The sequence below is a fragment of the Trichechus manatus genome, unplaced genomic scaffold (assembly GCF_000243295.1).
Source record: "Trichechus manatus latirostris isolate Lorelei unplaced genomic scaffold, TriManLat1.0 scaffold00118, whole genome shotgun sequence".
Classification (NCBI taxonomy): Eukaryota; Metazoa; Chordata; class Mammalia; order Sirenia; family Trichechidae; genus Trichechus; species Trichechus manatus.
The window spans coordinates 6,392,891-6,410,483 of NW_004444054.1; the positions used below are offsets into that span (position 1 = coordinate 6,392,891).

The 17,593-nt window shown below is 38.3% G+C and overlaps 1 protein-coding gene across 4 annotated transcripts in view; it reads left to right on the forward strand.

The window, feature by feature from the left end:
- The window catches only part of ITGBL1 (integrin subunit beta like 1), a 311,082-nt gene that overhangs the window by 174,885 nt on the left and 118,604 nt on the right, over positions 1-17,593 (forward strand). For all 4 annotated transcript variants that reach the window (XM_004384168.1, XM_004384167.1, XM_023738528.1 and 1 more), the window contains 2 exons: positions 3,963-4,103; positions 16,734-16,880. In XM_004384168.1, coding sequence (XP_004384225.1) covers positions 3,963-4,103; positions 16,734-16,880 — 288 coding nt within the window. The remainder of the gene's footprint in view (positions 1-3,962; positions 4,104-16,733; positions 16,881-17,593) is intronic.

Genomic DNA, 17,593 nt, shown 5'->3' on the forward strand with positions numbered 1-17,593 from the left:
AAAACAAAGTTCTTAACTGTGAACGCTCCTTTTCTCTTTTCTCTGTATTTCCTTTCCTGTGGGAGGAAATCATCTTGAAATCATTTACTTTCATGTAAATCAACATTTACTATAAAACTTATCTTCTCTTTCTGGTTTTTTTATGAGAAGAAATCACAAAGGTAAAAAAGTTGCTGTCATTCTTTTAGCTTCACTGAACAAACAGTTAACACAGGGATTGTAATTTCTTTGGCAGCTATCCAGAAATAGCACAATACTGCTAAAAGGCAATTCTTGTAGATACTTCTGTTAAATGTCTCTTGACTAACAGAACCATCTACAGCATGAGCATCTAATCATCCAGAGAGCATTCAGAAAACTCTCCTGTCTTAATTATGGGTAAATTGAAGGCTTGGTTGAGACACAGAATTGATGTAGGCTCATTTAACTTCTATATGCAATGATAAAAATGTGATATTAGACATAGTTAATATAAAAACTAGGCATCGTATTTAATATTTTTGCTCACAAAAAAGGCAACACAGAGCCCTACGGAATTTAGACTGACCTTAGACATGAGTTTAAGAAATATACTAGTACGCCTACTCCTCACTTATCAACAGTCTCATTATCTGACATTTTGCATTTACGACAATAGTAAAAAATCTACTATACGACTATTTTGCGCATTAATGACGTACGTTTGACGGTAATAAACGCCGAGGTGTGAGGCAAGAGTAACGCTGGTTGGGATGGTTAAGGTTATGTGTCAACTTGGCTGGGCCATGATTCTCCGTGGTTTGGCAGTTCTGTGATGATGTAGTCATCCTCCATTTTGTGATCTGATGTGGTCATCCTCCATTTTCACGTAATGCCAATTTTCTTGTAATGACCTAGTCTTTGGAACCTAAACATGTCAATAAGTGAGGAGTGAGTGTATTGTTAAATATGATTTAAAGCAAGTTTACTAACTGGTTATATCAAATAATACAACTTCAAACACGTAAAAAAAAATTCCCTGAAAATAGCTATGAATATCCCCTCCCTTATGCTGGACTTTCCTTTGCCTACCTGATAACATAAGTAAACGGTCATATTTCCTTACGTAAAATTATGAAAATCTGTATAGCTGGAAATGAGTCAGAATTGACTTGACAGCACACAACAACAACATAAATACATGATACATTTTAATAGATAATGTTCACATGTTAACACACAACCGGTTCTATCCTTTTTGAAATTAGCCTATAAGAGTAAAATATGCCACATTTATAACCCTACAGAAAGGAAAGTGAAAGGTCTAAACTTGGAACAAAAATCACCAAAAAAAACTTCTTTAATTTATACAGAATAGATCTAACTATATGCCATAATAATTCATTTTAACTTAATATATAAGGACACGTTTTCTGCTTGTGCTCTTTTTATTCAACATGGTTAAAGTTGCCTTTATGTCAGTGCATCAGGTGTGAACTGTATTACTGTGAAAAAGTAATCATACAGATGCTGTTGAAAAGAGAGGGGAGAAAAGCGGAATTCATTGGGCTGTGGGTTAGGGTTGGGCTCTGCAGCTGAGATACATGGGCTCTGAGAGACAGAAGATATCCGTCAGAAAAACACAAGACTTACTTCCTTCCTATCAGCAATCTGGCTTCCTGCCTCCTGCCCTTCCTGTAAGCCCAAGGCTTTCTATGTTGGAGGTCTGTCCAAGGCAGGTGGGAAACAGCATGCCTAAATGAGGCTTATAGCTAGTGAGATTGAGGGGTGTGTGAAAGCAGATCAGGGATGGGCACTGAAGTGATTTTTTTTTTTCCTCCAAAGCTACCACATGTGTGTGCCCTAGACCTCCTTCCTTCCCATTGCTTTCCTAGCTAGGGGAGAGACGTAAGGCCCTGTACATACCTACATTGTCTTCCCCTTTAGCCCATCTTCAGGGGCCAAAACAAGAGTGTTGCTAACCCAAATAATCAATGATAGAATTTTCTCTATTGCCCGTAGTTTATTCAGTTTCTCATTGCACCCATTCCACACATGCCTTAGAAACTTCATCGAAAAGCATGACCGGTAACTCTCTTCCCCCCCTCTTTAGTTATACTATTATGAAAGCAATAATATACATTTTTTAAGTCCAGATAATGAAGTAGGTATAAAGAAGAAAAAGTCAATGACCCATAATCCTAATATTCAGCTATCACTCCCTTTTACATTTTGTTACATGATTTTTCAGTGTTTTTCTTTCTTTTTTTTAATTCGCCTGTGCCCTTCATACTTGTATGTTCTTCTTTTTTAACATAAAAATTCAGTCATAGTATACACACTGATTTGTAATTTCCTTTTTCATTTGATAATATATTTTGGGAATCTTTCTGAGTTCACAAAACTAAAACATAATTATTACATTTAATGGTTATTTGGAAGTCCATACCACACATATGCCATTACTGCAGTAATTCCCCATTGATCAATATTCAGGTTAGTTTTAATTTTTTGGTAACATGAATGCCACTACATTTAAATTCCTGAACATGTACATTTGTGTACATTTCCTTTCATTTGGATGAATTCATTGACGTGGACTGCTAGGCCAAATAATAAAGCCATTTTAAAAAAGTACATACTTGTGAAATAGTCACCCAGAAAGTAGTACCAGTTTATCCTTTACTTACAGTGCAAGAGAGTACCCATATCCCACACCCTCATCACCTCTGCATACTAGCAATCTTTTTCACCTCTACCAACCTACCATCCCAAACAATTCTCACTCAGTATTGTTGTTTTAATGATTCCTTCCTACCCCTTACTAATAGTGGATTCAATGGTGAACAGTTTTCATGATTATTTACCATCATTATTTCTCTACAGAATTCTCTGTTGGTGTTTTTTGCTTTTATCTATTTTGCTTTTGACATATTTGTCCTTTATATATTAATTTGTAAGAACTCTTTATATATGTGTGAAAGTTGCTCTGTCTTTTACATGCCTATGAACTATTTGTTCCAGTTTTTATAGTCATTTGTTTATGACATTTTGCTCCCAACCAAACATTTAGATCTCTAAGTAGTTAAATGTACTTCTTCTTTTCCTTTTAGAAATTCTGCACGTGGGTTTTGAATAAAAAGGCATTTCTTTCTTGTTTTTTAATTTATTTTATGCACTTAAATCTTTAATCTAACCAATATTTATTTTGGTGTAAGAGGTAAGAAAGAGATTTAACTTTATTTGTTCCCCAAATAATTAACTGGTTCTCCTAAAGACAATTACTGATAATCCCCACAAGGTAAATATGATTGATAACTGAGCATTTCTCTACTCACATCTTCAAATGAACAAAGTTATATCTCTCAGCCTGATCGCCAAGGTCTTCTATAACTTGGGTTCATCTGATCTAGCAAAACTTCCTTCTTAGTCTTCTTTAATCTTCTGCTCTAATGATAGAGGACTCCTCAGGATCCCCATGCCTCTCCCTCCCCTACTTTATTATTCTTGCTTTCCTTTAAGTCATTCTACCTCCAACCTCTCCTAGAACATTTCCCACCTCTCTGCATAACCGAATGGTCTACCCTAGGCACTCCAGCCCACGCTTAGTCTCCTTTACCAAAACACTCATAACATTTATACCCTAGTTTACAAAATAGTAGTACTTGTACTTTTACGGTTTGCTAATTTTTCCTTCGTTAGCTTTCCTAGCGTCAAATAGATTGTGAGCTTTTTTGCAGGGCAAAGATTGTATTTTATATTAGTTGACGCATCCCACAGTCTCTCGTAATTTATAGACATAGATAATAACTTTTGCTTATTTCTTCAGAAATCTCTACTGTCAACTTTAGATGGTGTTTTTCCCTTATAGAATATCTTTAATTTAAATATGCGCATTTTCCAAAACCAAAGTAAGCAACAGAGAAAACAAAAGTGATATTTAAGATGCTTTCTTCTGTGATTTTTCTTGACTAGACCCATGTAAAATTATTTTTTCCACCTAGGGATTTGTGTGTGTGGTGAATGTTCTTGCCACGATGTTGACCCCACTGGGGACTGGGGAGATATTCATGGAAATACCTGTGAGTGTGATGAGAGGGACTGTAGAGCTGTTTATGACAGATACTCTGATGACTTCTGTTCAGGTAAGTGCTATGCTAATTTTAAATAAGACTGTTACAAGATTCATTCTGATTCTCATGGAAACTATAAACCAGAAAACCAAACTTGTTGCCATCAAGTTGATTCCAACTCATAACGACCCTATAGGACAGAACAGAACTGCCCCGTACGGTTTCCAAAGAGTGGCTGGTGGATTCAAACTGCTGACCTTTTCATTAGCAGCCAAACTCTTAACCATTACTTCACCAGGGCTCCACAGAAACTATAGAAAGAAGTAAATCTGCACTCTGAAGCATTATAAACTTACTGTACTCCTACTAGTAACTTGGGAAACAGTCAGAGAATTCAGGCATTTGGCAAAGACTAGATATGAAAGGACACCCTCTCTTTTACAATTGGTTTAATTTTTCACTGAGGAGAACCAATAGCTCCAGGTATCTATTGCTCTGCTCTGAGAAGACAAAACTATCAGACTTGATGGCAATTAACAGGATAGCTACCTTCGTTGACATCTATATTACTATATTACAAAACTTAGGCTAATGCAATTCCCCAGGATATTTTTATGCTGTAATACTTTGATGGGGTGAGTGGTGGTTCCGTGGTAGAATTCTTACCTTCTATGCTGGATACTTGGGTCCAGTTCCTGGCCAACACACCTCAAGTGCAGTCACCACCCATCTGTCAGTGGAGGCTTGCTGTTGCTATGATGCTGAACAGGTTTCAGTGGAGCTTTCAGACCAAGATGACCTAGAAAGAAAGGCCTGGCAATCTACTTCTGAAAAATCAGCCAATGAAAGCCTTTTGGATCACAAAGGTCCATTGTACATGGAGTCTGCATGAGTTGGGAGGCAACTGGATTCAGCCAACAACAACAATGCTTGATAGAATTTATATTAACATTTTTCTAAAAATCTAATCTAGAATTGATTGTCAATTAGTGGATTGAATCGCTTATTCCATAAATGTTTGTGGAGCAGATACTATTTGCCAGGGTCTAAACTATGCCTGGAGTACTGGACCCAATGGTGAAAGGGAAAAACATGATCTTTAATTTATGGAACTCACAATCTAAATGCAAATGAATAAATACATCCTGCCAGAATTTCTAATGACTGAAAGGGAGGGGGAGGGACAGTCACATTTATCTGAAAAAACATATTTGGCAGAAATGGAGTTAAGGATTTTCAGTCTGGTTATATTTGACAAACCAGACATCAGAGACATAACACATCCCTCTATTTAAGCTTGAGTGCATGATTGGCGTGTGGATGGACAGGAAGCTCTGCTTGTCCACTGAAAGTCTGCCAGTAAAGGGAAATAAAAAAGCTGCCCTGTTTCATTATGACTATGCAGCTTCAAAGGCATCTCTGGCCTAGCTAAGGGGAGCCTGCCACTAAAACTTCACGTTCCAGAAGGGTTTCCCTCCCTGATTATCCCTCACACTTGGGAGGATTCCCTAAACATTTTTGGGAACAGTCTTCTTGAGGGAATGCCCTTTTCAGATGTTTCTACTATTCATTATATGTTTGAGTGCTCTTCATCATCATCATTATCAACACAATGATAATAAAATAGCTAACATCTATCAGTGGCTTCTAGACGGCAGACTCCGTGCTTAGCACTTTCTAGATTGTTGCATTTATTCTTCATAAAACCCTTTGAAGAAGGAAATGTGTTTTCTCTCATTTTACAAATGGGGACACTGAGACTCAGGGAAGTTACATAACTTGCCCAAGATCCCAGAACTAAGACATAGAATCAAAGAGTTAACAAAGTCTATGAATCTGAGGAAATTGAAAGGTTATCATTCTACTGAATACATGTCTGTTTAAAGTGTAATTTAATACACCAAACATTTATCAAGAACCAACTATGCCAGGGGCACCGTGTGAAATACCAGGGCATAAAAATATCAAAAAGCATAGGCTCTGCCCTCAAGAAATTTACTGCTTAACAAAGAAAACTGCCACATAAAGATACAATTTTAATATACTATAGTATGAGAAATTTGCATACTTATGCACTTGTTTACTTATCTGGTTTAGAAACGGGGGACATGGGAACACAGCAGTGAACAAAACATAAATTCCCTGCCCTCATGGAGTATTTATCCTTGTGGTGCAGGAGAGATAATAAACAAAATTTAAAAAAAAAAAAAAACCATTGCCGTCAAGTTGATACCTACTCATACCAACCTTATAGGACAGAGTCGAACTGCCCCGTAGAGTTGCCATGGAGTGCCCGGTGGATTCGAACTGCCAGCCTTTTGGTTAGCAGCCGTAGCACTTAATCAATAAATTAAGTTAGTAAAATATATAGTAGGCCAGTGCTATATACTTTTCATAGCCATACTACTAGAGATTCAAATGGGGCAGAGAAGAGGGTAGAGAATGTTGGAAGATGGGCTTGTTTCTCATTGGAATTAGGGTGACCAGGCACCTTATGCAGGTGGTGTTGTATAGCTCAGGTCACAATGCCCCTGGGGTCCTGCCTCAAAGGGCATGCTTGCAGGTCAAGAAAGATGAGAAAGGCACTCCAGGCAGAGAAATTAGAGGCATGATATGTGCCGGGGACTAGGATTAGTTTGATATTTCCAGAATGTGCAAGAAAGGAAGAGTGTGGTAGAAGTTCCAGTTAGAGAGGAATGAAATGCAAGACTCTTTATCGAGACTTTATCCTAAAGCCAACGAGATGCAAGTGATGGTTTTAAGCAGACGAATGCAATAGTCACCAGTTTTCTACTCTGGTTGTCTGGATAAATGTTGGAGCCATTTACTGAAGCAGTGAACATAAGCGGAAGTTGTCAAGTTTGCTTGCAGGCATATCAAGTATAAAAGATCAATGGCAAATCAAAGTTGATATTGTTGAATATGCTATTCTGAAGGGTCAGGGCTGACCATGAGAATTTAGAATTATTAAAACTATACTGAGATTCACGGAACACCATTTAAGAATCTCATTTTAAGATTCTAAGTGCGATAAAATGTGGATTCACAGGGTTGTAAAATAAAAATATAAAGGAGATAATCCAGACGTATAGAAGTCATAAATTGATGCCTTTCTTACATGGTGCCTTTTTTATATAAGGTCCACTCTTTCGTGTTAAACTCATGATCCTGATCCTGATCCTGATTTTGTAGTAGGGTTGAAAAATTCAAAATAGCTACCATAGTAGTGATCCTTCACGGTCTGAAGCTCGTGTACCTACCAGGATCAGAGTAAACAAGCTTATAAGATTGATATATGTAATTGAGTTGATATTCTAGTATTATAAATCATAAGCTGTGATGTTTATTTCTCTACACACACACACATGTATGTGTGTACATGTTTGCACATGCATACATTTGTGCACTGTTTTCACTATGAAAGAGTGAGGGCAGGGAGTGAAGATGAGTGATAACACTTCAATCCTTTCATAACCTTACAATTCCTGTTGCATGTTATTTAGGATTAGAATTACTACTATAACTTGGACAGGTGAAGGAAATTCTGGAAACCTCCGTGAAATATGTAATTTTCCACTCTACTTGTTCTGCCTTCTGCCCTATTTTCCATTTTCCTCACATTTTTCATGCCCCCCTGTCCTATAAGTTTTCAGAGAAAGCTGGTTGATTGGGATTGGACAGTTTGGTCTGGTTGTTTGGTTGGTTTTGTCGTGAGAGGAGTTTGGGAGCGAATACTTAACCCTTTTATACATAGTGTCCACGCTGTGGGTATAGACAGGTAAGAGTGGGGAAAAGTGATAGGGTAATAGAGTGTGGTTTGAGCGGTAAGATATTGCTCTGTAATTGTGGTTTAATAATCATTGGTTGAAGTGACTTGAATGCGGCCAGCCCTCTACTACCTGTATCCCAAACTTAGAATGAGGAATTTAGGAAAGCAGAAACTCACATTAATAGAGACCCTACCATGTTAGATCATTACCGAGTTCTTTCACACACCCCATGCCATTATATTTTCACACTAACTTGGGGAGGGAGACATTATTATCTACACATTAACAGGTTTGGAGGAAACAGGTTCAGAGAAATTAAGTAATTTGAGAAAGCTGACACTACTATTAAGTGTCATCTAAAAACTCATGTAGACCAAATGCTCATCGTAATGCAAAGAAAAACTTTCCATTTCACTTTATTTCGGGAAGGAAGAGCTGTCCTCTGGATACTCAAAATTCTTATAAAACTTACTTTGGTAAGCTTCTATCAACATTACCATGTTCTGGGGCAGGTATCAACTCCTGGAGTGTTTCTCCATTCTTAGGAAATCTGTAGAATTTTCTCTTTTACGCTTAGTGAGTTCTCAGTCTTTACAATTGTCCTCATTGCCAGTCTAAGTTACGCTGTAGGAAGGGTGCCATACATTTGATTATTGAGGATGCTAATACTTTTGTCTTGTGAGACAGAAGTAACCCAAATACATCGACATTCTCCAATGATTTATGCAACGCTAGAATGTAGTAAAGCTCATATGAAGTGGTTTTATTCTTAGCTCCTATTCTTTCTATACTGAAAGAGTTGGTCTTACTTAAATCCAAGGAAAATCTTTGCATAGATAAGTTTAACTAGGGTCTTTTAATTGACATGCACATTTTATTCATTCATTCTCATCCATCCATCCATCCATTCAAAAAATGCATTCAAAAGGAAATATTTTGTGCCTACTACATCATGTGTACAAGGGCATGGAAAGTACTTCTAAATAAAAATAATTGCTTCTTTCATTCCTATTTCTTTCTCATCATCTACATGGTGCATGTATGTGTGTGTGTGTGTGTGAGTGTGTGTGCATTCATCCTGACCAAACAAGACTCATACACACGCAGAAATATACACTTCTAAAGACATATCACCTCAAAGACAATGCTACTGACAAAATTTAAATGTGGCTGAAATGACTGGGCCATGGCCAGCTGTCCCAAGTATTGATCTGCTTTCCGTTTGTCACTTCAGTTCTCTGAGCTGCTCCACTGAATTTACTTCTGGATTCTGAAATAACTCCTTTATTCCTGATGGTTGTTTATGACTCTGGTCTATTTTTCCAAATTCCTTAGTTGGAAAAATAGTCTTTAGTATGACCTTAAACTCTGTCTTTTAACTTGTCCTATCTGCCAAAATGATGGAAATATAGGATTGGCCTGGCTTACAGTTGCTTTAGTTATGGAAATTGAATCATTTGATACAACCGTGTTATATGGGGAAATTTATTATTGTGAGTTAGAAAGAAATGGAACGAAATGATTACATATACTAGGCTTGCATTATCTTGTAAGGCAAATCAATATATCAAATGGATGTATTTATTAAAATGGCAACTACTCTCTAGATCCAATTTATTCCCTAAAGCTCTTCCCTATTGATAAAATTTGTTTTGATATTCAGTTAATTTTTGAGCAGTTACTTGTAAACATCAGATTCAAATTCAGGGACTTTTTTTTTTTTTAATCATTTTAAAAGAAATAAATGCCCCCTATGGCAGAATAGTATCTGTCTAGAATGGATGCAACTACATTTATCCTCATTAATGATACTTCTGGAGTTTGGATCATTTAATTCAAAAGAGCACAATGACTAAAAACAAAGAAACAAAAGTTTTGGTGTCAACATCCTCTCCTATAATGACTCAAGGGCCTTTATAACTCTTACCTTGCCAGCGTGGGCACGATACCACTCCATGTCTGGTCATTCTGCAAATCTCCCTGCCCATATGGTAGATACTGGGCAACAATCACATTTACCGACAGGGGGATCATACCAACACTGAGTACCAAGAATTGAAGCATATTGTTCTTGCATTCTTATGGTGGGTTTTTTTTTTTTTTTTAATGCATGCTCATAGGTCTTTTAAGAGCAATTTTCTTTTTTCCCATACAAAAATTTATACATACATTGTTATGTGACCCTAATGGCTCTCCCTATACTGTGACAACACACTCCTTCTTTCCACCCCTGATTCCCCATGTCCATTCAACCAGCTCCTAACCCTCTCTGCCTTCTCATCTCACCTCCAGACAAAAGCTGCCTGTGTAGTCTCTTTTATCTACTAAGAGGCACACTCCTCACGAGTATCACTTTATGTCCCACAGTCCAGTCCAATCCCTGTCTGAAGAGTTGGAGCAATTTTCTTATTTGAATTCTTCTGATGTTTGATAACAGGGATCAACAGCAATATTCTGTATCTTTCATCTCTATCTTGAGGATCTCCTGCCTATAGAGTTTAAAGTAATACTTGCTATATTAAAATATACATAGACTTGGCAAACTAGTGCTGAAGCATTAAATTTGGCACCAATGTGATAAAATTCACATCATCTAGTACTCTTGTTTTAAAGATAAAGTAAATTGAGATGAGACCCAGGAAGGTGAAACAGTGGAACTTCTAGTCAAAGGCATGATCTACTAATTTCTTGTTTTACGATTTTCTCACTATTTATTTATAAAAGATCCTGATATAATGTTATGGCAGTCTAAAGAGTTTTCATGCTAAACTGATCATATTATTTCTAAGCTATTCTTTAGGTATTACAACCAAACATTTTCATCCTCCTGATCTTATTCCTGTAAAATAATTCCTTCTCTCCCTCTTTGGCATACATTTTATATTAGAATTGAGAAACTAGTAACTCCAGAAGAGAAATTGCAATTTCATTTCACGGTTTCCTATCTTCTCAAAAAGAGCTCTGGTGGTACAGTGGTTAAAAGCTTGGCTGCTACCCAAAAGTTCCGTAGTTCGAATCCACCAGCCGCTCCTTGGAAGCTCTATGGGGGCAGTTCTACTCTGTCCTATAGGGTTGCTGTGAGTCAGAATCGACTTGACGGCAATGGGTTTGATTTGGGTTATCTTCTATCTAAAATGTTCAATACCTCAAATATCAATAACTTGCATTTCTAAGTCACTTTCTAACATCACTGATTAAATGTCATCCAGGATTTTATGTAAGAGTTAGTTTTATTTAAAGTGGGATCTGTAACACTCTGAAATATTTTTTGACAGCACATAGCTTTGAGTTCTTGAAAGATGTAGGATATAATTTTTTATTGCCCAGCAAGCAAAATTCGTGTTTATGTTTTGGATTCTGTCAATCTCTAGCTAACTTTTAAATGCAGTAACAGCACTGTCAATAGTTTTTTTTTTTTTTAAGAATAGAATTATAGAAACCTTTCTCTATTACTTTTTATCACTTTTACTTTGCTTCTTCTATAATAAACATTGGGATATTTGATTTGGGCATTCACAGTTTCCAAGAACAACGAAGCCTTCAAAACAACGTTCTAATTGCCACTGTTTCATCAATTAAACTGGTGGCTGTGTATTCGCTGACTCTCATGAATTTCATTCATTATGGATGATTTAATTATGCCACTCACATTTTATATAATTGGGTTTTCATCCCTCAGCTTGAGCTTGTTCAATTAATATTGACTCCTGATGGCACAGTATAGAAGGCGAATAAGTGGCTAATTTGAGGAAGAGGGGTGATCATCCTGAACTAGGCAAAATTCTCTGATTTTGGGTACTTTTCCATTTAGGGGCAAAGCCTTTCATCCCACGGCCGATTGCAGTGATCACACTGTCTCATAAATCTACCAGCGCATGAGCAGTTGAAGGCAGATGAGTTACCGAGACGATGTCTTAAGCAAAGCAAGGGCTGGGGTACAAGACTGAGACAGAAAACCCAGGAAGTTAGGGATCATTACAGAAGTGCCAAATGTGAGGACACATTATATGTTTTTCCCAACTTCGCTTAGGAGAGACAATGTCTGAAGGTGATGCATGGATTTATAAGAGTAATCTTTTAGAATGTCCATATTGGTACTTTAAGGACACAGCAAATAGCGGTGCAAGACCTTATAGGTTATACATTCTCCCTAGTGTTTGCAAAAAAGCACAGAAATAGCAAAGGGATAGAAAATTAAAATTGCAATAATAGAGTGATATTAAGATAAAAGACTGACAGATTTATTCTTCTAGGTTTGGAGCATCTGCATTTTTTCCAAAGTTTATTAAGACCTTCACAATTATTATGACTATCTTTGATATTAATTGGATCAGATTTTGGCTCTAAAATTCTCTAATAGCTTCTGACTATCTTCATGGATTTATTTTATTCCACCGTGAATTCTTTGAGATATGTCAACATGTGAATGAACCTCAGATAAAAGATAAAGACTGGTCTTAAACACGTACTCCAACTAGACAACTTAAGAACATTCTTTCCTCAGTTTGTGGTCTTCCTCAAGACTTGCCTTTGTCCCCAAGGCTTCTGCCTCATTCTGCGTCCCTTAGGGACAGGCATATGTCACTGTATGTGAATTCAGGTGGACCACAGCAGGTGATATTCGTCTGGGTAGAGAGGGATTTCCTAGCATCCTCGTCTGCTGGATATTTTCTTCTTACTTCTACATTCATTTTAAACTTTCATGAGTAAAGCCTTTATCCTTCTTTATTCCAACTTTTTTTTTTCAATTTTATTGTTACAAGTGTCAACCAGTTTTCCACAGATGGCGGCATGTCCTTTACTTTGTTCAGTTTCTTCTTAGCAGATCTAACTATTCCTGAAAGAAAACTTCTTTCCTCAAGGATTTCAAATCCACTGACTCCTATAAAACAAAAGAATGGATTGTACTTTAAAAGTTGAAGGTTTGTGTTTTCAGAGCTTTTGCTTATGGATGCTATCTTAAATATCTCGTGCTGCTATAACAGAAATAACCCAAGTGATGCCATTAACAAACTGAAATTTATTCTCTCACGGTTTAGGAGACTAGAAGTCCCAGTTCAGGGTGCCATCTCCAGGGGAAGGCTTTCTCTCTCTGTCATCTCTGAGGGAATGTCCTTGTCATCAATCTTCCCCTGGTCCAGGAGCATCTCAGTGCAGGGACCTCAAGTCCAAAGGATGCACTGTGCTCCTGACTCCTCTTGCTTGGTGGTACTGAGGTCCCTCTCCTCTCTGCTCACTTCTCTGTTTTATATCTCAAAAGAGATTGACTCAAGATACAACTTAATCCTGTCGATTGCGTCCTGCCTTATTAACATAACTACCTCTAATTCTGCCTCATTAGCATCATAAAGGGTAGGATTTACAACACATAGGATAATCACATCAAATCACAAAATGGTGGACAACCACACAGTACTGGGAATCATGGCCTAGTCAAGTTTACACACATTTTTGGGGACACAATTCAATCCATAACATTCCACCCCTTGGTCCCAAAAATTCATGTCCTTATCACATGCGAAACATATTCACCCCATCAAATCATCCCAAAAGTGTTAAATCAACTCCAAGTCCAAAATCTCATCTTCTGCAAAATTCCTCTTCGTCTGTGAAATCTAGAATACAAGTTATCTGCTTCCAAAGTACAATGGTGGAACAGACACAAGGTAAACATTTCCATTACAAATGGAAGAAACTGTAGGGAAAGAAAGGATAACAGGCACCAAGCAAGTCCAAAACCCAGCAGAACACATTACATTAACTTTCAAGACTTGAAAATAATCCTCTGTTCTCTGAGACCATTTAGGCAATGGCCCTGCACTCCAGATTCTGGGTGTTGGCCCTACTGTACGGATTCTGGGTAAAGGCCCCTCAGCCTTGGGCTTCAGCTCCACCTTCCAGGCCCACTGGAATGGCAACTCTCCTCCCTCGACCTTGGGCTGCCACTTCTGCTATTCTATCTGAATGGCAACTCAACCTCCTCAGCCCTGGCAGGTCCCATTCTTCTGCCCCTTGGGCAGGGCAGCCCTGCCCTCTCAGCTTTTGGCAGCGGATCTGGCCCCATCCCCCTGGCACTCATGAACTGCTGCCCCATACTCCGTAAATGAGTTGGTGAAGATCTGACTCTTTGAAACCTAGGAGGCCGTGGCCCCACCCTTTCAGACCCAGCTTGTCATGGTTCTACCGTTTGAGGACCCAGAAGTTGTGGCCCTACCCTTTGAGACTGAGGCAGCTCTGCTTCCTGTTCTCCTTGTTTCTTCAGCTTCTGCTTCCTGGTTCCTTGGCCCCTCAGCCTCTCAGCCCGTCAGCCCTCTTAGGCTGGCCTGGCTTCTGCCCTGCTGGGGAAAGTGTTACAAAGCTCTTCAGCTCCACTGATAAGTGCCCAGAGGCATCCCACTCTGCCAGTAAACTTCGGCAGAAAGGCACTCAGCTCTCTTGCTGTGTGGGTTAGAAAGCCTAGATCCACTGATAAGGGTCCAGAGGCATCCCACTCCACCAGGAAGCCTCCTGCCCAAAGGCACTTAGCTCTTTTGCTCCATGGGTTGGCTCCCACACCATCTCAAACCAGTCTCCTGGTTCTGCTGCTGCAGTTTCTCTGCTGCTGCTTCTCGCCATCTGTGCTGTCTCCAGTGTTATAGCTCTCCTCACTTCCTTCTGAGACCTCACCAGAATTGTCTTTGATGTCTGTAATTACACCAACAGTCTCTTCAAGGCAATCTAGGCTTTCACTATTAGGTACTTTAAAACTCAGCCTCTACCCATTATTCAATTCCAAAACTGCTTCTACATTGTAGCTATCTGTTAGATCAACATCCCACTCCCAGTAACAAATTCTCAGTTATCTAGTGCTACTATAACATAAATACTACAAGTGAAGGACTTTAACAGAAATCTATTCTCTCACGGTTTAAGGGGCTAGAAGTCCCAGATCAGGGCATCAGCTCCAGGGGAAGGCTTTCTCTCTCTGTCAGCTCTGGGGGAAGTTCCTTGTCATCAATCTTCCCCTGGTCTAGGAGCTTCTCAGCACTGAGACCCTGGGTCCAAGGAAAGTACTCTGCTCCTAACTCCTCTTGCTTGGTGATACTGAGGTCCCTGTCCTCTCTGCTCAATTCTCTCTTTTATATCTCAAAAGAGATTTACTCAAGATACAACCTAATCCTATTGATTGTGTCCTGCCTCTTTAAGGTAACTGCCTCTATTCCTGCCTCATTAACATCCTAGGGAGTAGGATTTACAACATACAGGATAATTACATCAGGTCATAAAATGGAGAACAACCATACAATACTGGGAATCATAGCCTAGCCAGGTTGATACACATTTCTGGGGGACTCAATTCAATCCATAACAGATGCATTTACAACATAGCTCTGTTTGCAACTTTTTCCCTGCATCAGATGAGGGTTGGGAAGAAGGGTAGGAACTTCTTAAGCTGAGAAAATGGCAAAAAGTCATAAAAATCAATAATCTCTGATATATAATCATTATTAATAATACATTATAATAAAACATTATCATATTTGAAAGTCTAAATGATCACATTCACATGCCATACATATTTATTAATAATTACACTTTCTTTCCCTTAAAATTTTGAGCTCCGAGAGTTAATGATGACATAGATTTATTGTTGACTAGACTCTGCTACTTAGTCGGTACTCATTAAATGTTTATTGAATTGAATTTAATGTTAAATGAGAATTTGGATCAAATGATTCCTAATATCTCCCTCCACTTGCACCTTCTGTGATTTGTTTATTTGCCGATAAAGAACCAAATTAATAGATTATGAAAAAACTTCAATGTGTGTAGTTTAATACCTTCAACTTCAGAAGATGGACATCTTCTCACCGAATCTTGCAGAACATTAATAGAACAGGCTGGTTTTCACTGAAGGTAAACTTCCATATTGCAGAACACATGCAAATATTAGTTGCCAAAGACAAGTGGTAGCATGATTTTCACCCATTAGTATTGTACTTGATTTGTTTTCTAAAAAGTGGAATTCCACTTTCTTTAAAATTCTTCACATAATTCTTCAGCCATTATAGAAATCCACTTTATTCTGCATCTGTAATGATGAGTATCTGAATGTTTATTGGGCATTAAGCTCCATTGAAATTATCATGCTTTCCTTTATAGTCCTACCTGGTTACATACGTGTAATCAAATGAATAAAAATAACTAACTCACATTATGTAGCATTTTAAGATATAGAATGTACTTTAGGATAAATATGAATAGATGAAGCAACATTGTCCATTTAAAAATAAGGAAAACCTCAAAAATCTGGTCTTTTGATCAGCCCAACTCTGTAGGTAGCAGAACCAGAGTGTGAACCCACTTATTTTATTCATAATCTAGATGTGTTTTTGTACCATACCACTAGTCCTCACAATTCTTTATGGGTTCTGTGTCCATGTGTAATGAATGTCAATCTCTTCCCTGAACCCTTGTGTATACTAGAGCAGTCTTCAAGGATTGTGAACTCCACAAAGGTGGCTGGTTTCAGGGTAAGAGTCCCGAGACTGATCATAAGATGTGTAGTAAAAAGCCAATGAAAATAAAACGGGTGGAACTCCAGAAGATAAGGATCTTGTTTTCAGAATAAGTTGTTCTCCATTTCCTATGGCTCCCTTCCACATGAATTAATTGCCAAATCCATCAAATGGCAAATACTGCTTTTAGGCCCTAGCAGATCAATACAATTGTATGCATCTGGATTTTTTGTCTCATCTGCACTTGTTGATATTCTTTACCCTTCATGATCAATTAATATAAATCAGGTATTCAAGAACTTCAGAAAAATGTTCTTTTGCCTTATTGTTTCATATTGTGTTAATTAAGATCCTGACTCATTTGTGACATTCACTGTTAGGCAGAAAACTAATTCTGACTTCATTATCTTTTTCTTACTACTGTCATTATAAAGGCCATGGACAGTGTAATTGTGGAAGATGTGACTGCAAAGTAGGATGGTCTGGGAAAAAGTGTGAACACCCACGTTCCTGCCCGCTGTCAGCCGAGGAGAGCATCAAGAAGTGCCAAGGAAGCTCGACTCTGCCTTGCTCTGGAAGGGGTAAGTGAGGTCTCTTAGGTCAATTCATCACCTCCTGATCCTATGAGTTAAATGAACTTATTCATATATATCTTATTTAAAAAAGAGCTGAGATCCCTGAATAAGGGAAGAGTAGCCTTTTCAGAATAATGTAATAATATGTTATTGTTAATATTATTAATTAAGATTATCGTTATTAATTATTAATGGTAATATAATATAATACAGTAATATAATAAATCCACTTTCCATGAGTAAAATACATGGAGAAACATAATCTCACTTTCTTTCTGTCTTTGTCTCACTCATTCACTCACTCGCTCACTCTCATTCACTCGCTCACTCACTCACACACTCACTCACTATCTCGCCCGCTCATTCACCCACCCACCCACTCACTCACTCACACACTCTCTCACTCACACTCACTCTCTGACTCACACACTCACTTTCTCACACCCTCACTCTCTCACTCACACACTCACTCTCTCACTCACTCACTCACACACTCTCTGACTCACACACTCACTCTCTCACACACTCACTCATTCACTCACCCACCCACCCACTCACCCACTTACTCACTTACTCTCTCACACACTCACTCACTCTCTCACTCACACACTCACTCTCTCACACACTCACTCACACACTCTCTGACTCACACACTCACTCTCTCACTCACACACTCTCTCACTCACACACTCACACACTCTCTGACTCACACACTCACT